The sequence below is a fragment of the Cladophialophora psammophila genome, assembly GCF_000585535.1.
Source record: "Cladophialophora psammophila CBS 110553 chromosome Unknown aczJe-supercont1.1, whole genome shotgun sequence".
NCBI classification, from domain to species: Eukaryota; Fungi; Ascomycota; class Eurotiomycetes; order Chaetothyriales; family Herpotrichiellaceae; genus Cladophialophora; species Cladophialophora psammophila.
The window spans coordinates 801,786-824,854 of record NW_006912922.1 but is presented as its reverse complement, the minus strand read 5'-3'; the positions used below and the strand labels follow the sequence as shown (position 1 = coordinate 824,854).

At 52.9% G+C, this 23,069-nt stretch overlaps 8 protein-coding genes across 8 annotated transcripts; 1 reads left to right on the top strand and 7 right to left on the bottom strand.

Moving 5' to 3' along the window:
• Window positions 1-304: 304 nt before the first annotated feature.
• On the bottom strand, window positions 305-1,636 carry A1O5_00289 (uncharacterized protein; the record flags this gene model as incomplete). The annotated part of the gene is made up of 1 exon (XM_007740909.1): window positions 305-1,636. One exon carries the CDS (start codon window positions 1,634-1,636, stop codon window positions 305-307), a length of 1,332 nt encoding a protein of 443 aa, XP_007739099.1.
• A 437-nt stretch (window positions 1,637-2,073) lies between these two features.
• Window positions 2,074-3,204, bottom strand: A1O5_00288 (uncharacterized protein; the record flags this gene model as incomplete). The annotated part of the gene is made up of 3 exons (XM_007740908.1): window positions 2,074-2,255; window positions 2,334-2,787; window positions 2,851-3,204. The coding sequence occupies 3 exons, from the start codon at window positions 3,202-3,204 to the stop codon at window positions 2,074-2,076; spliced, it is 990 nt and encodes a 329-aa protein (XP_007739098.1).
• Window positions 3,205-3,536: 332 nt separating this feature from the next.
• On the bottom strand, window positions 3,537-5,288 carry A1O5_00287 (uncharacterized protein; the record flags this gene model as incomplete). The annotated part of the gene is made up of 2 exons (XM_007740907.1): window positions 3,537-5,057; window positions 5,106-5,288. 2 exons carry the CDS (start codon window positions 5,286-5,288, stop codon window positions 3,537-3,539), a joined length of 1,704 nt encoding a protein of 567 aa, XP_007739097.1.
• A 690-nt stretch (window positions 5,289-5,978) lies between these two features.
• Window positions 5,979-6,731, bottom strand: A1O5_00286 (uncharacterized protein; the record flags this gene model as incomplete). Its single annotated transcript, XM_007740906.1, has 1 exon — window positions 5,979-6,731. One exon carries the CDS (start codon window positions 6,729-6,731, stop codon window positions 5,979-5,981), a length of 753 nt encoding a protein of 250 aa, XP_007739096.1.
• A 1,260-nt stretch (window positions 6,732-7,991) lies between these two features.
• On the bottom strand, window positions 7,992-8,837 carry A1O5_00285 (uncharacterized protein; the record flags this gene model as incomplete). The annotated part of the gene is made up of 1 exon (XM_007740905.1): window positions 7,992-8,837. One exon carries the CDS (start codon window positions 8,835-8,837, stop codon window positions 7,992-7,994), a length of 846 nt encoding a protein of 281 aa, XP_007739095.1.
• Window positions 8,838-10,449: 1,612 nt separating this feature from the next.
• On the bottom strand, window positions 10,450-13,980 carry A1O5_00284 (uncharacterized protein; the record flags this gene model as incomplete). Its single annotated transcript, XM_007740904.1, has 1 exon — window positions 10,450-13,980. One exon carries the CDS (start codon window positions 13,978-13,980, stop codon window positions 10,450-10,452), a length of 3,531 nt encoding a protein of 1,176 aa, XP_007739094.1.
• Window positions 13,981-15,507: 1,527 nt separating this feature from the next.
• A1O5_00283 (uncharacterized protein) lies at window positions 15,508-18,761 on the top strand (the record flags this gene model as incomplete). Its single annotated transcript, XM_007740903.1, has 5 exons — window positions 15,508-15,537; window positions 15,593-15,820; window positions 15,875-15,949; window positions 16,008-18,454; window positions 18,518-18,761. 5 exons carry the CDS (start codon window positions 15,508-15,510, stop codon window positions 18,759-18,761), a joined length of 3,024 nt encoding a protein of 1,007 aa, XP_007739093.1.
• A 2,194-nt stretch (window positions 18,762-20,955) lies between these two features.
• Window positions 20,956-22,682, bottom strand: A1O5_00282 (uncharacterized protein; the record flags this gene model as incomplete). Its single annotated transcript, XM_007740902.1, has 4 exons — window positions 20,956-21,332; window positions 21,385-21,870; window positions 21,916-22,074; window positions 22,196-22,682. The coding sequence occupies 4 exons, from the start codon at window positions 22,680-22,682 to the stop codon at window positions 20,956-20,958; spliced, it is 1,509 nt and encodes a 502-aa protein (XP_007739092.1).
• Window positions 22,683-23,069: the final 387 nt, after the last annotated feature.

Below are 23,069 nucleotides of genomic sequence, written 5' to 3'. Positions count from 1 at the left end.
TGTACCGTATATTACGATGCGCGCCATGTTCCTCTGCATTCTTATAAATCTAACGCTTCTTCTCCAAAGCACCAAGTCAAGGTACCCGGTACATTGCGTTCACTGGTCTCCAACCAGCAGCTACTAAAAGGTAAAAGATAGGGAACTGAAGATATCTGGTACGCTGCATTGGCTCTTGGGATAGGTGTGTATACGCGATATATGACGAACATAGTAGCAGTGCGTGTTGTGTAGTGTGTAGTATGTAACATGACAATCGACAACTGTACAACGGGACAGAGGCGACGGGCAACCCTCTGCTATCCTACCAGAAGTTCCGCGGCTTGTTCTTATTTTCCTCATTGAGCTCGCTGGATTCCATTTGCTCGGCCCAGGTTCCTCCATCACCACCACCACCTCCAGCTCCTCCTCCTCCATCGACCAGGCCCGAGCGACTCGGTTTGGAGGCGGTGGGATTTGGGATCGTATTCATATCGCCGCCGGGCTCTTTTTTCACAGCAGGATTGGAGCCAGGTAGAGAAGGGAAATCGGTTTCCACAGACCAACCTGGCTGCAGCTGGTGGGCGTGGCCGTCGCCGTTATGGCCAAACCCGGCTCCTCTAGGACCACCTCGACCTCTACCCCTTCCAGCGCCCCCTCCCTCTCCTCTTCCCCTCCCTCGCCCCCGTCCCCGGTCCTCATGCCACTCATACATCTTCAGATCATCCTCCTCTCCTGGAGCGGGGCCAGAATACCCTCTCCTCCCTCCTCTCCCATTGGCCTGTTGTTCGTCCTTGTCCCGATCCCACTCCCGCCCCAATTGTCCCGCCATCTTCCTAAGCCGGTTCCTCTCCCTCTCTCCCTCCATGACTCTCCTGTCCTTTATATCCCTCTCCCTCCTCTCCCTCGCTTGTCTTTCTCTCTCTTCAAAGTTTGCGGCGTCCGCTTGGGCCCTCGCGTGGGCGGCAGCAAGCGACTGCGACCGTTCTTTTGCAGCGGCAAGTTTGGCGGTGAGTTCTTCGTCCGAGAGTTTAGGAGGGCGGACCCCGCCCGTGGAGAGACGGTCCCCGCGCACGGCGGGGGTACGGGTGGCAGTGTTTGACGGGCCAGTGGGTATGCTGCTGGGAGCGGCGGGGGTCGCTGATAATGTTGAGTCTTCGCCATGCGGCTGAGGTATTGGCTCAGAGGGTATGGTGCTTGTCTCTGAAATTTGCTGACCTCGGGACGCGGGTGGCCGTGTAGACTTCGTGTCTCTGCCAGGAGGGCCAGCGTCTGCGCCTTTCACTGCCCACTTCGAGTCTTCCAGCCCAGTAGCAATCTTTCTACTCGCTTCTCCTTGTCCAGTACCATGGCCACCTCTGCCTCTCTGTCTCAGTTTGGAGCCGGGGAGCGGGTGCTCGATCGGGGTCGCTGGTTTCACCGGCGAGGGCTCAGACGCTGGTGAAGATTCAGCCCCGACAGGCGGAGCGGGAATGGGAGCGGGAATGGGAGCGGGAAAGGCAGCGGGAATGGCAGCGGGAGCGGGAGCGGGAGAGGGTTCCAGCGAGACTTGCTCGAGCTGAGTTGTGACTTTCTCTGGAGAGGGTGGATTGTCAAAGGGGATGATTTCGTCGTCGAAGAGGTCGTCGTCCCCGCGGGACTGGGAGAAGTCTTCCATGGCTGATAATGAACCGCAGGGCCAGAAAAGCAAGAATGAAAAACAGTATATAGGAAATCGCCGACAACAACAGTCCTTCGTCTCCAAGTATATGCTATAAAATCATCAGGAGAAGGCCCTCGAGACCAAATTGCCTTCAAATTATCGAATCGAGCAACAACAAAAAAGTCTGGAAACTCGATTCTGGGCTACTCCGCATTTTCCGCTAAATAAAATATTGGGGAAAGCGCCGAGCTCGCAAGGCTCGAGGACTCGAGGCTGAACAAATTCAGGAGAGTGAGCAGCCATCATGGCCAAGGCTTTCAGCAGTTGAAGATTTTTCAATTCTATCAATCAATAACCTAAGCCCCGTATTTCTAAATATTCACTTTTTTTTGGCGCCCGTAACCCTTGCATGATTGACTCCATCCTTCAACCCTAGCATCCTCTAACAATGATCAAAACGGTGGCAGCCAGAACGGATAGCCCCCGTTCTTGACCCGAAAGACGCTCATCAAGAAGCTGTACATCCCGAAAATAACCGCTGCCCAGATTATGACTGCTGCTTGCTGGGTCTTGGGATCCTTAATCCGCGGCACTCGGAGAGCGAGATTGATCGTTGCGAAGGCAAGAAGTGCATCTGATGTTTGAGAAATATTAGCAAAGTTCCGTGTTCGAATCCTCCTTCTTGGCCGCACGGGATCGGACAGCAACTTACACATTGCAGCGACAATCTGTGTCTCCATCCCGTACTGATTCTGAAATCCACCAGCAAAGTAACTTATCCCACCACGCCCATTTCCAGCAACGTAGGGTACCCTGCGGATATGATTGAACATATGTCCGCTGGTAAAGAGCAGGATCATGATCAAACTGATTCCGGCCCACAAATTGCGGTTCTGAATAATCGGCATCAGGTAGGGATATGCCACTGTGATAAACGTAAACAGCCCCAAGGCTATGGTCAGAGAGGCGCCAATTCTTGCATAGTTGATGGGTCGGACGATTGGAGGATAGTGGCCGGCTGGGAGGTGTCGCAGGAGCCAGCTGTAGACGCCTTCCGCCGTTTGCGGACCGAGAAAATCGAGTCGGAGTGGTGAGCCGTCCGGTTTGGCATGCTCACCCACCGTGGGAGGGAACAAGAGGAGGACAGGAGCGGTTTGGAGTTGGAGCTGTATGAGATGTCTGGTCAGTGACGAGTTCTCATCACCGGAGATGTACTGCTATCAACAGACCTTCATGAAAACATTCCTGCCCTGATCAAAATCGATCGTGCTCAGAAGCAACCTCTTGTCCCCATGTCGATCTCCCTTCTGCCAGCTTCTCCCCAAAATGCTCCATTCCGGATCGAAATCTCGACAAATTCCACATGCATATTTTGGATCTCGAGCGGTCAGTAGGACAGCGAGTGAGTAGTCCCGCGGTGAGGCCGTCAGCTCATTGTAGCTTTTCTCGTCGAGTTCGAAAGGTGCGGATGAGACTTGTTTGGCGAAGTACGTGTCGAATTTGCTTGTCGTGGCAGCCTTTTTTGCGGAGACAGCAGCGGTCAGGGAAAGCGCTGTCAGCGCAAGCAGTCTGAAGAGATGCATGGCTTCGCCCGCGCAGGATGATCAGGTCTGGAGACGGAGAGTTGATGGTCTACAGACTGCGACAAGGTGTTCAATCGACCTGTTCGGCAAAGTTGCACCTTTTGAGAATCACGATCAGGCTGAATGCTCAGCGAGCTCAGTCAGCAAAAGCGAGATACGTCCACTTCTGCACTTCCCTTCTCCGTTAAGTTGGAACTCAGCGTCCCTCCCAATTTTTATGTTCAAATGTCATCTTGCTTCTCGCCCAAGAGAAATGTGAGGACGCGCCTAAGACGGAATTCCACTTAGATATGTTTTCGTTGGTTTATTTGAAGCCTTGCCCAGGCTGCCTCCTACTCGGCTCGACCTAGGACCACTTTATCCGACACGCCAATCTCAGCAATAGACGCAGCCTTCAATTTCATAGTCTCTTGGAACCAAGACCTTTGCGCTTGTTGAGCGGAGGAGTCGAAGAGGAACGCGTTCAGAATCTGGACAGTATCATCCCAGGTGAGAAGTCCCACATCATGGACCTGACGGGCAGACTGCTCATGGAACCAGCCATCAAACAAGTCGCTGCTCAAAGCCGGCTGCTGCTCGCGTCCTTCATATCTGGCACCGACGTAGAAAGCCCACAGCCTCGCATTCTTCCATTTTTGCCACGCAGGACTGTCTCTGGGCCGCTCGCTCTTTTCAAGCAGAGGTCGCAATGTTTCCAGTACGTTCCCTGCCCAAATATTCTTGCCACAGATGTGGTTCTGGTGCAGAGCTCTTGAGCACTTGACGGCACTAAGGGCCATGTACTGCTGAGCATAATTATAATCAAGTTCCGGCCCTGAGGCGGATTCCGAGAGCTCCTTAAATCTGCAATAACGGCTCACCAGCCTCCCCAGAGCAATGCACCATCTATACTGGCCCCAGCCAACGTGCATCGAGGCCGATTTGGCGGGGAGACCGTTGGACCACCTCCGGCGCCATCGTGTAAAAATCTCGCGACAGTCCTTGATGCAGGTCGACATCTCTTCCGAGTCAATTGTCGGATCGAGATCACAGAAATCCAACGGCGCAGGGACCAGGATAGGCTCAATGGCCCGCAGGAAGGGCTGGAAGGTCTTCGGCAGCCACTCGTAAACGTCGAAAGCGGGGCGAACCAGGAGCTGTGAGGCCATGTTCATGTCTGCGTACAGGAAGAAAAATAAAAGCTCGATCATGGTCAATCCCATCTCGTCGAACGTGTCGAAAAGGCCTCCGCCCTTCTCGAAATGTTCGCCGACCAACTTGCTAAGCATGTGGCCATGCATCTGTGCCGCTGCCACGTTCTCTGCGGCAATCTCAGCAGCCCAGATCATGAAGATATGCCACCATGTCCATGCATCGATTTTGGAAAGGCGGGCCAGTTTCTGCCGCAGCGCAGCAGTGCTTTTGGTACGACAGATCAAAGATTTCTTTTTCAGGGACTGTCCCCGAGGAGTGTCGGATCCGGTACATATTGCGACGAGGTAAGCGTTGCTACCAATGAAAGCCAGAGCGGTGCCTTCATCCCGTAACCCGGCGGAGCAGACCCCCCAGTCTACTTTGGCACGAGCACTTGCCAGACTATTTTTGGACTTGGGATCAAGCCGATACGCCCCAGGCACAAGGATATCTCGGTAGAAAGCCACGATGCTGTTCTCTTCACCGGTAATGGGGACTGCGCAGGCTCCAAACGGGTCGGAGTTGCCTCTGTTGAGAATCGTGACGGGAGACAAGGCCTGGCCCCGTCGTCGAGCTTGCATAAGCATGAGACGGCTACCCTCGTCACTGCTGTCTGTAGTCTGCTTGGTTCTTGATATGCCTTCGACCAAGGCGTCATTATGGGGCGGGCCAGTGCGGTACTATTCCAACATCAGACATCCTGGGAATAGGACAGAATCTATACTCACCGTTGCATCCTTCTGCTTGGGCCTTCCTGGGATCTTGGCAGAGGCACGCAAGGCCCTGGCTCTCTCCTGTCGCTCCCAGCTGCGATAGTTGTTCTGGATGTGTGAGAAGACGCGGCGTCGGTGTGGCAATGTCTTCATATTTTGGGCGTCGTAGTTGACCCACAAGATGGCTGGAGCTGTCATTGCGCCGTGAAGAACACAGGTTCTGTATGTGATACTGAATAGGATCTGATGCCAGCAATGCCTAAATCGAGTCTAACACAAGAGTTTCCAGTGGAGAAAGGTCGCCTTCAGTGAAAGAAGCGGACATATCGCCACGCTTTAAAGAACCCGCTTTATGTTAGAAGTTACATACAACACTCCAGGGCCCTACTAGGTCGTTCTTCGTACTTTTCCGGGAAACTCCGCATAGTGCCATTATTCCAGAAGCGACAGGATGGATTCACGCAGGATGGCCGGCCCTGCATCGGCGAGGTTGTTGCCGCGGAGGCAAAACTGTGCGTCTGAATGGTCAGGCAGAGGGAAGGAATATGGCCGCCGCTGTTTCACAACTCGCTTAACGGGGGACCGATGGTGCCGTCAAGCCGTTTGATTACTCAATTTCTTACTCAAGTTGACCCTTTTGCATCAGCCGTGGTCCATAGCCCAACTGGATTCTAGCGTCTGACGTTCACGCGAGATAGCGGTCGACACAAGGTACGAAGGAAAGAGAAATCGTCGATCATCAGTGCCGAAGGGCACCAAAAGGGGACACATATCGTGGCTATATGCTCGTTTGCCGAGCAGCTTCAACGTCATATTCAAGCATGCACGATGTTGTCTCCGCTCAATACCTTCTCTCCAAGTGCCTGTCTCTCATATAGTAGTCCTCTCTTACACTGCCTCGCCCGCCGCCCGCCTAATCGACCGTGCCATCTCCCCCGGCATGCTCATAAACGGTGAGTGACTGGCATCCATCGTCTCAACCTTCATCTCCGCCCCGGCCTTCTGAGCTCCCTCGACCATTCCTCTCTGCGCGTGGGGCGGGATCGCCTCGTCCCTCTCACACAGCAGATACGTGCTCGGCACATACTTCCAGCCTGGGTCCGTGACTTTGGAAAAGAAGGCACGGTAACTGTGCGGCTTCAACATGGCCACGTATCTCTCCGGGCTGTCGACGTCGTTGTAGAAGGTCTCGATCGGGGTGGCGGGGCTGACCAGGTCCTCGGCATCATTGATCTGGAACCAGGGCAAGGGTGTCTGGTTCAAGGCGTCCATCAGGGAGACGCCCTCGGGAAGCGCGAATGCGCAGCAGAAGTAGATGTGCGACACACCTCCCTTCTTGCCCTGCCTTTCGCGCGAGGCCTTGTCCAGGCCTTTCACGGCTTCATTCCCCACGATACCACCATAGGAGTGCACGACAAGCAAGACATCCTTTTCCTGCTGTTCGATGAATGGTCTCATTACTTGTTGAATGGCGTCGACGTCCGGTTGGAAGTCCCTGAGCGGCTCGGGTGAGCCGACCGAGGCGAGTTGGACACCTTTGGTCTCGTATCCTGCAGCCTCGAGCTCATCAATCACGAGATGAAATGTCTCGGGAACGTGCCACGCCCCGGGGACGAACACGATGACGGGCTTGGACGACATTTTTCTGGATGTTGAGGATTTCCTGTGCTGGCCTGGATAAATCGGAATAGTCTTTAGATCGCAAGAAGGGTGACTGATATGCGTATTGAATGCGAGAGCTGGCAAGTTGGCCTATCTCCACGAATCCAGCGATGGAGTGGATGTTGATATATGTATACCTAAGCTCCGTTTCAGGTCATCATCCAGACGTCTCTCAACTGAGAACTCGTATATAAGGCTCGCATTAGCTCACCCCCCGCACTGCAACCCCAAGAAAAGAAACTTCAAGAGCATGATGGGGCACAAGGTTACAGTGGACTTGGCCCGAACAAGAACCAATAAAGCTGATATGGATACCCAAAGTATGTATCTGGGCGTCCAGGCTGACAGAGACTAGGCCCAGCGACCCAAATATGACAGCCAGTCGAACCAGGGTATTATGCTTTCCACAAAAGACGCTGACTGCTGCCACCAAAGACTAGCTAGTCTAGAGCAGCGGTGAATACTTATGCACAAGTCTCTAAATATTCTCAAAACGAGCTATGAATTTTGCGTGGTTCTTTGTGTCAGATCCTCCGCGGGTCTTACACCACGGCCTAAACATACAGTATACTCGATAGGTATGGAGATCCGACGGGGAGCAACAGCGCTGTCTCCAGAGGATTAGTTATTTAACTCAGATGAGCTTCGTCGACAAGGGCAAGTGATCTAACTTTGTAGAAGTAACATGGGGTCCGAGATACTCATCTTGTGCCCTTACATATGCTCCACTTCCATAGGGATGCCAGGATCGCAGGTTGCGTTCTTCTAATCACCTCCTGTTGCCGAGGCTGCAAAAGGACAGAATCAGGTCAACCTTCCAAAAGGATGAGTGACTTCTAGCATGTCTCGATTGAGGAACAACAAAGCGTTAACGCCTGGAGTTCCCGTCACTTGAATGCGGCGGCTCTTCATTTACCGAGTGTCTCTACCGGGGTGGGGAGGAAACGAAGGGGATGGAAAGTTAGCAAATTCGATTGATCAATGCCAACAGATATACACTCTCGATGCTTTCAATTGGATCGGCCAGAACGCACTAGCCAGGGCAGACGTGCAAAGCGGGCTGATATGTACAACAAGTGTCGCCAAGTTGGCCCCGCGGACACCGTCTTGCTATGCCATTGTGCTCATGAGTCCGTCTCCAAGTCTTCCACAGAGCGGACGAGAAAATAAGCGGAAAAGTTGAATTCGCGCTGTACAGCATATCTCCAGTCCAATGCCCAGAGGGACCTTTCACCATACTCACTTCTTCACAACGGCGATATACGCCACGGAGTAGAGGCCACCGGCTCCTCCTCCCTCAGGATCCCTCTCGCGCGCGATTCTCAACATCTCCTGTCCTAACTTACCCTTTTCCTCGTCGCTCCATCCCTCCACAGCCGCTGGGTAAGACCTCGCCACCATCTCGGGATCTCGAAGGAACGGTTCTACCACCGAATCCGTCCTTTTCTCCACGATCCTCACATTCTCGGCCTTGAAGCCCGCATTGACAAGAACGTTGCGCAAGGTTTCCTCTTTAGACCAGAGCTCTGCCCACGGGCTCTGCAGGCTCTCCAAATCCGGCCTTATGGTTTTCTGCGCGACGGCGACCGTATCCATCATCCTTCTTTCCTTCCATGCCGTGACGACGGCGGTACCACCGACTTTCAACGTGCGGTAGATCTGATCCGCCCCTTTCTGCGGATCGGGGAGGAAAAAGATGCCAAAATTGGTGATGCTCAGATCAAAGGAGCCATCGGCGAATGTGAGGTCCTGGCTGTCCATGACGGAGATGTCGACCTTCTTCCATCCTTGCTGGGTGGCCTTATTCTGCATGAGTTTAGTGACAGACGGCACGAAGTCTGTCGCATGTATCATTTTTGGGTAAGTTCCTGTCTTGGAGGAAACATGCTGGAGGTATTCAGTCACGAGACCTGTGCCGCATGCATTGTCGTGGATTGTCATGTCTGAGCTAGGGGTCTCAATGAGTGTCTGTAAGGTGTAGCGCGCAATATCGCCCGTCATAAGGCCGATCAGATCGTCATATTTGGACGAGAGTTGGTCGAAATGACCCGAAGGGTTGAAGCCGGCGATATCTGTCTTGTCCATGTCCGACTCGTTATTGTGCCCCCACGTTCTGAGCCGGCACAATTTGGAGATATCAGATTCAATCGATGTGAAAGCTGGAACCTGGTGGGTTTTCCGGTCTTAATCCAACGCGAGGGTGTCCTGCAATGGGCTCCTCTGAGGAACTGTGCCTGTCTGCGACAACGAAGTACCTAGATATTCGACGCAAATATCGAAGCTCTTTGGGGGTGGTTTTCGGTTTCGGTTATGTCCTCGACCAATATATAAACCTTCGGCTTGCGGATGTCTCGTCATCTTACCCCACCCTCGAGGCTGTTGGCTGTTTTCTCCATCCAAGCGAACAATGACCGAGCGGCTCCATGATGATCCGATGCCATGCTTGCACATTCTAGAAATACCGGAAGGCACCTACTGAAAGGAACGCGGCAGACATAAAAATAGAGGAAAAACTTGGATGATCGCTGAGATCATGTCAATTCCCATGGCTGGGAAAGGCCGAGGGGAGATCGGCCCAGCATCGACCAGAAACGCCTAAGAAAATTGGTGGACTCCCCGGTAGATCCAGGGCAAGTTCCCCGCGCAACAGAAAAGGAGCCTCGTCAGACGCAGTGATTTCTCCCCCCCATCAGCCTCAACGGTCGTTGCAGACATGCCCTGCCCATGCTGTATTTCAACCTCGATCTGAAGAAGCACTGCTCCATACCCCGCAAGTGATTCTTTCTCCCATGCTCCGTCTTGGATTCGACTCCGGTTCGATGAAGCCTCGTCACGAATATACCCTGGTGCCGTCAAAGCTGGTGAACCGAACCTGGGAGGCGCAGCTGACATAGCCTGCACAGCACAACTTGCCTTACATCAACTTGGCCCTCGAATTTTCTCAAACCTTGACAAGGATGACAGGTGGGTGCGATGCCTCCAAGGCGAAAGCTAACATTTAAAACGGAAAATCCTTCTTTGTTACGCCAGGATAATGGGTAGAAAGGGAACACGTTTCGCAAGACTTATACGAGGATTGATCTATGACTTCCCAATAACGGATCATCGGCAGGCGTTCATCATTCGAATCGTTCTAGACCTAATCCTAAAAGTGTCCATACTTGTACAAGCGAGCCATCGAGGATGAATATTGTATGTATCGCGTCGCCATTCAACTATCGACGCAAGAAGCAAAGTCAGTCATAACACCGGGAAATCAACATTCGTCCGTTGCTAGAAAAGTTCCCCGTGGTAATAGGATCCCAGTCCGCGTTTGTTCTTCCTGGCCTGGTTCAAACATGTGTCCTTCTTGGACTGAAAGTAACGACTTCAAGTCTCCTCAAGAGAGTACCTCCGAAACAACCCATCCCGCGCTCAATCGAGCCCTGCCATACGATATCCCAGCCAGATATCTGTCCCATCGGTCGTATCTGTCCAACAACAGCAACAACAACAACTCGACAAATACTCCGGAACTTTTATCTCCAAAAAGAATCCCCGAAAAAGTCCAAGTCCAGGTTAAACTCCAGGAGAACCCGCCTGCCAAAATGATTCCCGCTTTGCGTGCCGACATTACTACCCCTTGCTTGAGAGGGACATTTCCAAAATTTCCCACAACGTTCCCAGTAGCTAATCAGCTAGCTAGCTAGCTAGCTGATCAAACGCACTCCCATTCCCCCCAAACACACCACCTTGCGCTCCGATCCGCCAGCACCAGGCCGCGCCAAATGCCTCTCTCCTGCACTTTGACGGCGGTCTCCCAGAAACTGCCCAAGACTTCGCCGTCCACCTCCCTCAGGCTCGCGGGCTGCGGTATCCCCTCGTGCTTGCGGTTCAGGCGGATGATTTTGCCGCCGGGAGACTGGATCGCCAGTTTTGCCGGCTTGTCCTTGATCTTGACGCCGGCCGCGTTGCTGAGGTTGTTGCTGGTGGCGTATTCACTGGGGTTGGATGCGGTGATGCTGCTGGTCATGCTCATTGCGCTGGTGGGGCGCGCGAGCGGGTTTGGACTTACAGGCCGGAGGTCGAAGCCGTTCTGTTCGTTGCCAGGCGTGGATGCGACGGATGCGGCGTGTTGGCGTACGCAAAAGACATATGTTTCTCCGGCTCCGAGACGGTAGCATTGCGGTTGCACGACGTAGAGGTCTTGTCGTGTGGCGTGCGGTGTAGGGTGTCTCATGACGAAGTCATACGCTGGGTTCTCGCCGGAATGGTAAAGCGGTATAGCAAGAGCTAACGGGTGCACGATATCTCTCGACGAAAGCATCAAGCCTTTCTTCCCAGCGTAGACTTTCACATACGCGATCCCTTCATCGCCGGGCAGGATCGCTTTGATGACATAGCGTTTCTGGGCAACCTCTGTATTATGAGCCGTTCTGTACCAGCTCGGTTGGGAAAGAGCTCGCTTTTTGGTCAGATTGTCGGCGTCTTCGTACACATCGCCATCCTGATCGCGGAGGTATCTTCTCGCTTCGACTTCGGCCACGACCTCAACGTCAGCGGGGACATTGACGCTGAACGTGCACATTTCCAAGCCGTCTAGTCTGATGATGCTTGTGTCGTAGGCATGCATTGACAGCCCCTGCCTGAAGAATGGCGGGCCCGTTCCAGGGAGGGCTAGAAGCACGTCAGGGCTGATATTGGGAATCATGTGCTGTTGTGCCTCGTCAACCGGAACATGTGTCCAACACAATTCGCTCGGCCGTGTCAGAAAATACCATGCTTCTGCGATACTCGTGCTGACGCTCGAGTATAATGCTCTCTTCGGATTGGTTGGGCTGGCGAGACTGGCATCTATCATCCTCCATTCTCCATCAACGAGTACGGCGTTCCAAAAATGATTTGGTCGAGAAATCGCGTCCAAGTCCAGTTCTTCGCCGGGTGTTTTCAAATACCCATGCACGACTTCCGCGTGGATGCCGATGGCGGTGCACATTTCCAGCACAAGGCCTGCAACTTCTTGACTGCTTCCTCGTTTGCTCTGAATTACTCTTCTAGTATCGACTGCTTGGTTGAAATTGTAGCCATCAAAATCCTGATCCTCTTCCCAACTGATTCTCTCGGCGCACCAAATAAATATCGCTCGTAGTCTTTGCACGCCACTGCGGTACGGTCGGCAGATAAAGCCCATGGCAAGACTAGCCGCCGTTATGCTGCTGGGGAAACTTGTGATAAACCGAGCTGCCTTGTCCACTTGACTGAAACTTGGATTGCTGAGCTGGAAGGGCGCATACACGGGTCGTCCGTCGGTATCTTCGTCGCCTTGAAGATTCTCGTACAATTCTTCTACAGGGCAAATGACAGGTTGATCTAGCATATGGCATCGATTGGCTCGTTCCTGACGTTCTGATGGTCCCGGCGTGTTGGATCGATTGACATCGCGACGAGTGAGAATATACGTACCGGAGGCTCCGCTGATCAAGCCCATCTCTCGCGCAGCGTCCCTTCCGAAAGCATTGTTCGAGTTTGAGCTAGCGATAGCTACATTGAAAGCCGTGCCACCGGCAATGCCCGTCATTTTCGTAGGCGACCCGGAATTGCTTCCTGCCTGACTGGCTGAGATGGTGCTCCTGGCGCTCGCAGCACCAGTCTTCGCACTGTCAATCAATTTCTTGAAAAAGCCTGGTTTTTTGGCTTTAGGGGTTGTGAATCCCCCTAATCCACCATTTGCACCTCGATTTGCATCTTCCCAGCCAATTGCCGACTTCGCGCCATGTCTGGAGTCATGGGTTGAATGGAAAGACACTGCTGTATTTGGCGTCTTCGGCCGTACCTCAGTTTGACTCCATTGTTCATTCCTGGTGCCGGTGCTTGTCATTGGCCTGGGCATGCGATCTCGAAGACTGCCCATTCTCTTCCTCGCAAGGCTGCCCGCACTTGTGGCACTAAATGCACCCGCAGAGTATCCGCTCATGATGCTTTGACTGGTCATCGTCGTCTGGTGCGAAAAGTTGGTACCCATGCTTGCGAGACTCTGCGCCCCGCTACTTGAGCCACTGTTGTTCGTCGAGTTCGTCTTTTGCGTCAGGGCCCTTGAAAGGCCGTCATCCCCCAGATCAATAGCGGATTTCCTTTTCCTCATTGACAATCGACGGCCTGCAGTTGATGAGCCTACCCATGGTGAATTCTTGGGCGGAGGTTCCGGAGGGTCGCTACTTGCCGCATCTGAGTCCTGGAATTCTCGCGCCTGTTGCATACGACGAAGTCGGCTCTCCATCCTCTGGACGTAGTTCTCCAACCGAGGAGGGCCATCTTGATATCTGTCAGGGCTGTTATGGCGACTACTATAATTGATCCGTGCTTCGGAGAAAGTGCTGCCTCCAGCGCCGAGCCCTAGGCTAGTGAGAGGACGAGGGCCCGGACGAGATTCATCAGCCCGACGGAAGTCATCGAAAGCTTCTGGAGACCAAGGATTGAATGGATTTTCCTGCTGGATTGAATTATGTCTCACTAGCGTCATATCCTCAAGAGACGACATAACATCATCCATCGCACTTCGAATCATCGGGGGAGTATGTCCGTTGATCGAGGGTGGTGCTGGAGATGGGGTGCGGGCGAATATCTGATAACGATCATTCATGTCGAATGGTTGTGGTGCAGGCGAGGCGGCTCTGCCTCCAATAATCCGGTGAGGTGGAGGAGGTGGCGGGGGAGAGGAGCCAATTTCGTGATGTGGCAAGGGAGATGGAGATCTTGAAGGAGCTCTAGACAGTGGTCTCTGCTGCCACAAGACCGTTGAAGGGGGGTTCCGTGCGTCGTGGTTTTGTTGCGCCGGTGCAGAGACAGGCGCAGTTTGCTGAGGCACAGCTGCTTCATTGACTGAAGGTGACTTTGCATGTTTATAACCACTGAAAGGACGTCTTAACTTTGCCTTCTCCTTCTTCTCTTGTAATTGCGCCAGCGATTTCTTGCTTTCGCTACTGCTCTTGTGTAGATCAGGCATGGGACTGATCGATCGGCGCATGGGGACGAAGTCTTCCTCGAGCACGACAACAAAATTTGAAGGGAATAGGCCCATCATTCTCCTGTCTCTGTGTAATCTTCCCATCCACCAGGAACCGTCTCCCGCATTGAGACATTCTATCAAGTCGCCTTCAATAAATCCGAGATCTCTGTCTGTTTCACCGCCCCATGAATAAACCGCCCGACACCAGCAAGGGAATTTCGTAGGGAGCTGAGGAGCTGCCATTCTGACCGAGTTGCGCACTCAGTTTCGATACCAAGGAGGCTCGTGTCGCATTGATCCAATTGACCGCAGCATCTGGCTTTTCGCCGACCGAGAGTGGTGGCTGGGGAGAAGGTAAATGTACGACTGCAAACAATATAATAGAGGGTACGACCGACAACACGCGCGACAGAAATCAGAAGAGTCTGAGCAATGACGCCTGAAGTAGCGAAGTGCGGCTGTGCAGCCGGAAATGATTCACAGGACTCCGTAAACTCGAAGCGCAGTTGATGATGGAGTCGTTGTCGCCATTGCCCGGTTGCCAAGACCAAAATGTAAATAAACAGTGGACGATAGTGCCACGAAGCGCAGCCTGACACGTGACAAGTGGGGCTGCTCGGCTGTACCAAAATGTTGCCCACAGCCTTCATACCAAACAGGGCTTGATCTTGGAAAACATCGGAGTGGTCCTGACTATTCTGTAAGTTCTCCCTCCCAGTAGCCACACATTCTCTCTCACACCAGTGACCGTGCAAACATGGGGATCTTTTGAGCATCGTACCACAAGGCTGTCGGATTAGGCTGTTGGGCGAACTACTGGATAGTTGTGGCCTGTCATTTGCCCGCTACAGTCATTTCAAATCTAGCTCTACCAAGGAAGAAAAATGTCTGATCGTCATGATTGCGCAGTCACTTCGCTATTAGATATTAGCCTTCGGCTCTTTTCGAATTCAGCTTGCCTTTGTTGCTTTTCGCGAAGTCCAACTCTATTCTTGCTGAAATGATTGGCCCCGAATATGAATCACCTGTTCTCTCTTCGTATTAAGAAGCCCAGACCAACCTAGCCCGCTGATTCACGAACGGGTAGCCAATCAATGCTGCTCGACTCCGACAGCCTCCTCTGAGCAGAGTGATCTTTGGTCAAGTTCCCCCTTATTTTGAATGAAGAAAGAGCGCCTTCTGTACAGAGTAGATGCATGGTGCTTCCGGCTTTGCGGCGGTAGAGACGTTCTCGCCTCCGACTGTCACGAAGTGGCCTTTGGTCTCTGCCTCCCACACTCAATCTGAATGCATGCAATGTGTCTCAGCCGCACATTCAAGATGTCTGCCCTTCGCCCTCCGAATGGGGCCAGAAGTTCTTGCCCCCGGTTGTGGCCAATCGCGTTTCGTCTTCCCCAGGAATCCGAACCTTGGAGTTGGTTATTGCCCTATCTATACGAGCTTCATCGTCTTGGATGGACGCACATACCCGTTGGTAAAACTTAGCAGAGGGAGGGAGTGGCGAGTTGAATTTGCGGCTGCAGCCTGATAAACGCTGTCGTGACCTCGTGCTGCGTCTTCCTGTCCCGTCCGTCTTTCTCTCTCTTTACCCGGCTTTTGAAGGCGCTCAGGCTAGCAATTTGTTTCCAAGTGCAATTGTCCATAACGGCCTTTGAAAAAATGGTGAGCCTATGCTATTACAACCTCATTAGCCTTGTGAACTGAGCGCATGTCACTAGGGCAGTCAAGGGCCAGGCTGGTGGAACGGAGAACGATCCGGGGATAGGTAAGATGGGCATTGAGTCTTTGAAATTCTTTATTGTTCATCTCCGATAGCTATCCTCTGTCGCCCTCGGGGGCACACGGGCAACGACAGGGAAGTGCCGGATCGACGGAGTATAATCCATACTTCTATGCTCAGCACGCCGAGGGCGCGGATGACTACACGATTCACAGTCCTCCTCCCGCACGACAGAATCCAGGCAGGATACCACGGCGACCTACTTCAGGTCAACAACGGCGCTCTCCCTACGAAGCTTTGCCTGCCAATGATGCACCTTACTTTCTCCCTCCTATCAACGAACCGGCGCCGGAGTATTACAATGTACGATCCACCGCCTTGGTGCTGTCAGATGTCTCAGGGACTGAATGCCTTTAGTACAACCAGGATAACCTTTATAATCCTCCACCAGACCATTCTGCCGGTAGTTTCGCGCCTTCCACGAACAATGTGGTAAGTTCATTCAGCCAAATGCCGCCCAGGCCAAGAGCGTGCTTTAATTCTCCAACAGTCCACCAACGAAGGCGGATCCGATTTCGTCGCCTCTCTCAATATTCAGCAAAAGCTTAGTTCGAATGGCTACGAAGGCCACGACGCACAAGCGCCGAATGAGAATCCTTACCTCTTTGATGCCGATACATTCCTCAATCGAGCTTCAAATAAGCTGCACATTAAGCGAATCTTTTACTGGCTGGACTCGAAATTCTTTCACGAGCGGGCCTGGTACAGTTGGACAGTCCCTCACTCCTATCAGCTTCCTGGCCACTACTACAGATCTGCAAATGGCGGGAAGATCAACATCTACAGGCACAGAGATGTTTTTCGTCGAAAGTATGCCGGTTTGAACGACGATCGGTACCTAGATCCGCTTGATGGAAGGGTAGAAAAGCTGTTCGTCCAAACAGTCAACGATATCTACGACACGGAGAACGATACGACCTGGCGGAGGACGTATATCGAAAACGTCAGCCCATGGATCATCCGTTTGGCCTATTGGCCTTACTCGCACATGCCTGTTGCAGGCCCGAGATTCCCAGCTGAATATGGTCTTCTCGAATCATCCGTTGCTGGGATCGGCGCTTGGAAACAAGAACAATGGCTTCATGTTGGCCTTCGTTGGCTACCTACTTGCATTGGCCTGCTGCTACTGATGACCTTCCCAACAGACATCGAAGGCCAAGTCCGCAACCATGGAAATTACGATCCTGTGCCTTACCGATATTGGTCCTACCCTCTCTCCGCGCGTAACTTCCGGGAGAACATAGGTGAGAAACCCAACCCTGGATTTCTCGGGTCCACAAAAGATGTTCGACTCTCCGATCGGTGTCTACGGCCGCGACTTTTGTGTTTCTTGGATTGCGTGACCGACGATAATCCGAGGGGATGTCTCGATCCACGGGTTTGGATTGATGCGCACGGAGGAGCCGTCGAGCCGACGTATATCTTCATTTCTTATACCGCTGAGAACCAATTCGAGCGAAGATGTCGTGATGCGAGGAAAGATATCCAAAACAACGGCTCTTCACATTGCAACTGTCCCGAGTGCCGTGACGCAGCATCCGATGCCGAAGCCCTCCATAAAATTGCCCGCCTGGCCGCCAAGAAAGCCCAGGTGGCAGCTTACTGGACCGACCAATGTTGTATGTCCACTGATAAGGATGAGCTGCAAGAAGACGTCTACCGCATCAGTGATGTCGTCCGCGGTGCGGCAAAGATCGTCATTGTCGTAGGCCGGACGGGCCAAGATCATCTTCCACCTTCAATCACCACCCTCGACCTGCTGAAAGAATGGGGCACACGAATGTGGACGTGGCCCGAAGTGCTGTTAGGCCCTGCAAGGGAGAAGATACAGGTATACACGCGCAGGGGAGACATACGTGCAGCTGCTCCGCTCGAAATCTCGAAAATGGAGTTTCCCGCCCAAGTCTGGGACGATGGCGAAGTGGCGAGACAGCTGATCGACAACTACGAGGGATCACTGGCCCTGAGTCGACTAGAACTCGTGGTCCTGGCCCTGGAATGTCTCAAAAGGCGGGTGGAGAAAGGGACGACAAAATACCTTGAAGGCGACTTGTCGTACGCGTTAATGGGCCTGTTGAGGCAAAGGCCAAAGGTCGATAAAACGGATTCTGCGTTTCAGGCATTTGCGCGGCTATCTTTGGCGAACGATAGTGATCGTTTGCTGGAAAGAATGATTTGCTTACTTCCTTTCGAGGACAGTCACGATTCCATGCCTAATTACCAACACTCAGACCAAAACGCAGGAACAGCGGCCAGCGGCAACGACCAGCACGGAAGGTTTCCACCCAGCGAGGGAAATAAAAAGAGACACTATTGGACCAACCTGGACGACTACTGGGGCGCCAAACTCTGGGATGTCGAGCCCATTTGCCAGGTCGCAGGTATCGGGCAGGACGACACTGTGATCCTCGACGGCGCCTACGGGGCCACAGTCCACTGGGACAAATTCCAACGGGTCGCCATCACCACTCGAGAGACTTGGTCGCGTATGCTGGCGCGATACTTCGTGCGCGGCACACCGGCATGGTTCTTCACCGGTGTCCTTACTCTGGCATTTTCAGCAAACAATCCCACGGCAAAGGGGATTGGGGCGTTCTTCCTCGTCATCGCGCTGATTACTGTCCTTCTCTCGCCAATGCTGATCCTGCACATATACGGAGGGAAAGTATGGAATACTCAGCCATGGCTCTTCGGGTTCGAAGGACACATGTCCCTGAGAAAGACCGAGATGAAGATCTTTGGTTTCCCTTCGGAACGGCTCTCGTGGGCACCATACGCGAGTAACATGTCTCATCATCGGGTGAATAGTAAGTTCTTGGAGAAGGAGTGCGAGGGGACAGATCCTTTGCTCGCGGGCGAGAACGAGAGAGGTGCGGGAATGGTGTCGACGACGGGGGAGAAGCTGAGGTTTTTCACGCTGGTCGATACGAATACAATGTATGGGCTGTCTCCGTCTATTTGAACTTCTTTCTGTTGCGCACTGCTAACGTTGGATAATAGGACTGTGACCACGTTTCGAGCCGCACGGCCACCCACTGTTGCTCTCCTCTGCGGCGCAGAAGGAGGCATGCAGCGCGCGGTGATGTGCTCGTATGACTGGACAAATCAGTGTCTGTGGCGAGAGACTGTGCTTCGCATGGAGACGATCGCACTCCAGAAGATGCCTAGGATCGGGAGGGTCAGGTTTGGATTGAGAAGATGGGAGGCCGAGATGGGGAGGAGTAATCTGCAGCCTCCTGACTGAAGCTGGAACAAGATGTCAGCGGCAAGGGTGAACTACAGATCACGAGACCTCTCTTCGACAGACGCCAGTCGAGGGCGACTCGGCAATTGGTGGCAGCCTGATGCGGGGAATTTTGGCCGTAGAAAACGGGACAACGACAACGACGAAGTGGCTGCCCTCGCAATAGTTCCAATTGTGCAAATGAGAGGCGGAAAGCCACTGGTTCCAATCAAAAGGAAAGCCTGTCCTTGTGAAAGAAGACAGCCTGTAGCCCAATCCCTGATATCTCCCAATGCGGAAGAGCCAGACGCAATAGGCTATAGCAAACTGTGCCACAATTTCGTTCCGTAGACCACACTCATAGGAAGGCAGGGTCTCGCATCGAACCCGCCCTCAAGTCCCCGACAATTCTGGCCGTCTTGGAGAGATTGTCGAGCGACCTTGAGGAGAAGACAGGCGAGCACGATCTCAGCCAGGTGTCTTTCAAGAAGTGGGTGCTCGGCCGGAGTAGCCGCCTTCACCTTGCATCGACGATGTCGCTTGCACTTCGAAGGGTCGGGGAGCACCAGTGGTGAGCGAGGGTTGTCTGTCTCCCATGCACAAGATGACTCGATTCCCAGAAGTGCCGATCAAGTCCCCCTGATGCGCATACCACGAGGTAGGGATGCACGCGGGTGCGAGCTTGGGGGGCTGGCGCCCAGCCATCCCTGGACCTTGGACCTGGGCAGGGGCAAAGCGAGCATTGGCAGTGGCAATTGGCCGGTGTTCGAATCGGAGCAGGGCCTGCTCTCTATCCAAATCATCTTTCCCGTCACCGTCCCAGTCTTGTTTAGTTGGCGTTTTGCCTCACCATAACTGCCAAATCTGGCATCTCTCGTAGTTGAGTGGAGAGGGACGAATATGATCCGCGTTGTCGATGGCTTTGGAGCGCCAGGAATGATAGATTTCAGAAGTCTTGGACGTTAGAACTTTGACCATCCCGAAGTCAAATGTCCTTGAATGAACCGAGGCATCTTGATCTGGCAAATCTTTTGCTGAATCCGAGTCGCACGTCCCCCAGTGCCCGAGATCAAGTTTTCGAGCAATGACCACATTCGAGAGGATATCCCGAGATACATTCGAGCCAAGGCTTTTGCTTCCCGGTGCCGTGGAAGCCAGATTCCCCAAGACCATCCCGCATACACTAACTGGGACTTGGGGCTGCTAGTCGAGACATTCAGGTTGCGTGATGCCAATCAAACACTTTTTGAACCGTCCGCACAGCGTTCGGCCTCGGGCCCGCTGCGGATCCGGAGCTAGGAACGTGGGGAACGCGAGATTCCGGCGGGGATATCTCCAGATCCAGCATAGACATGTTCTTAGCAATGGCGTCGTTCTGGAAGGAGCCAAGGGATCTTTTGCGCTCGTGTTCTCACTCGGGGTGGTGAGATTGCTCCCTGACAGGCTACCTAGAATGGACTGAGACTTTGACGTTTCGGCCAGGGAAATGTCGCTAGTTAGGCTGCATCTCGCGGGGTCGCTGCGCGGTCATCATTTGACACCTTCTGGAAGTGCGGGGGATGTGCATGGAAAACCCTTGCTTTCATAAGGATGAGAGCTCCGGATCCGGTGGCGTGCGATTGTCGACTCACTGGTTTGCAGAGTGTTGATTGCAATAAGTTTAGTCTATGCTCTCGGCAACTGGGATGGGAAGGATGCCCTGGAAGGCGTCTCGGTGAACAACCGACAGGATTCATAGTCTGACAAGGTGTCTCCCCAAGTAGCAGCTTAAGGCACGCTGGTGTTAAGATCAGAGCCGGTCTTCACTTACGACGGAGATTTGCCTAGCCTCTGAGAGTGGTGGTTTGACTGGCTCTCTGTTTCTCAATTGCACGAATGTGATGCATCGGCAAGGCGGCCACTTCGTCGATTTTCGAGCACTTTTCTTGACAGACACTGTAGCCATTTTTTTCTTCTTCGCAATGTTGTATTTAGTATATACTATTTGATCAAGTTTCAGCCTAGAACATTCGAGATTTCAGCAATTCCGAAGCGGTGATTTCGACAGCCTCGTCACCAGAGATCGTGTCACGTGAATCTTGGCATTCCGCCCTCTGATGTTATAGAGGTACCAGTTGCCTCGACCCATTCTCCTGAGATAGAATGAATTTCACGCGTGAATTGGCTCAAAAATAGCTTGCTGGTTCCTATACGCCCAGGTATATCCATATTTCGTTCAGTATGTGTATCGGAATCCCTCGAGACCCTCGATCGGCTTGCCGCCAGCGGCGGCTCTCTTGTTGGCCAGATAGAACTTCATATCCAAAGCAAGGGTGATGAGGATGATCAGGGCACTTGCCAGCATGCAGGTGAGGATGCCCGGGTGGTAGTTAGGCTTGTCTTGCGAGCGGAAGACCGTGCTGCCTATAATGCCACCAATACCTCCAGCGCCGACCAATGTGGCCGAGCAAAGGGCTCTCTTCCATTGTCCGCGAATGTTATTTGCTTGCCATGTGAGAACTGCCGGTACATTTGCGTTGCAAGCAGTGGTTGCGATGAAAACGCCAAAGTAGCGAACAGGAACGTTGTCCAAATAGCCGAGAAGGGGGAGGCCTGTAAGGAAGCGTTAGATGTGTGAGACGAGAGCAGGCAATATCAAACGTACCAATTAGGAGCAAGCAGCCGTTGATTAAAACGAAGGGGGATCGAATATGCCACTTGTCGCCGAGGTAGGCGAAAAGATACATGACGATTGCGGCGAGGACATAGGGGGGTGCGATGAGGCATTGTGAGGCTGCAACGTCGAAACCCATGCCGTCATTGAGAATGATTGGAAGGAAATACGCGATAGCATATGTGTTTGTAGTTGTAAGACCGAAGAGCCAGGCAAAGCCCCAGACCTTTAGGTCCAAAGCGTTCTTCAAGTATTTCCCGAGTCTGAACTCCTCGGGAATTGCATCGTGACGGTCCTTTTCGATGCGGGCGACGACGAAATCGACCTCCTTTTGGTTCAGAAACTTGAAGCCGAACGTATCCGTAGCCTTTTCGGGGAAGTCCACGATCAGGAAGTAGGAGCCAATAGCCAGGATACAGGTCAGAACCCCCTGTAGGATGAAGATCCATCTCCAACCCGCGATGCCGGGAAGAATCCCTGATGGTGCGGTGGGATCTTCTGCCGTTGGACCATAGTGCTGACCCCACCATTTCGGGCCTGATCCGTGGTTCTTCAGCTGGGAGAAGCCATAGGCAAGAATACCAGCAAAGGCGGACGCCATGGATCCAATGAGGTAGAAGACGGCATTACGCTTCTGGAGTTCGTAGCGAGGATACCAGCAGCTAAGGAGATAGGCACAGCCTAAAACACCATAGTCAGATGAAGTTCAAACAGGGATGAAGAGGTCTGAAGACTCTCCTCAGGTGACGGGCTCATGTGACTTTTCCCCAGACCCACAAACATATTATTCCTTGACACGTACCTGGGAAGAAACCAGCCTCAAAAACACCGAGAATCACTCGAAGACCGGTCAACTCAGTCCAGGTTTTGACAAAGCCAGCGGATAACATTGTCACCCCCCAGAGTAAGGTGATAGTGGGCAAGAACTTGCGTGGGCCGATTTTTCGAAGAACGACAGTAGCAGGAGGCTGTAGTAAGACGTAGGTGATGAAAAAGACAAGCACCATAATGGAGTATCGATTCCCGATCAGGACGAGATCGACTCCCATGCCGGCGACGACAGCGATACCGGTGTTGGTACGATCCATTAAGGAGACGGTGTAGAGAAAGCCCAAAGTGAGCACCAGCCGTCTGTCGATACGCCGCATGATCTTCTTTTGTTCTGCTGGAGTGAAGGCATTGATCTTGGCGTCGTTCAGCTTGTCAAAGTCAGCCGAGATGGTGGTATCGGCACGCTCGAGTTCGGCGATGTCGAGACTTTTCTCGATAGGGACGTTGACGGCCGCCATGTTGGGTGATGTTCAAGAACAAGGCAGAGGGAAAGTAGAGATGAAGTGAGGGATTGAGGAATGAGGAGGGGAAGTGGGTGAAGGGGTGGTCTTATGAAAGGAATACCGAGTACTGGATCCCGTATGCCTGATATGCTTGAACCACGTTGATCAAGTGAGGGAGATTGTGTGATATCAACAAGACACTAACAAGATGTCCAAAAACCAAAAGCAGCATAGTCAAATTCAGTCCACCGGAGGACAGGACCGAGAATGCTCTGGGCATCGAGCCAAGCAACAGGGATCAACCAGTTCTTCATGAACACCGAAGATATGCCCAGCTTTCGAGGCGGGCACCCTCCAGGGGCAGCCCCCTGCAAGAGCATGCATTCGGGCGCATTAACCAAC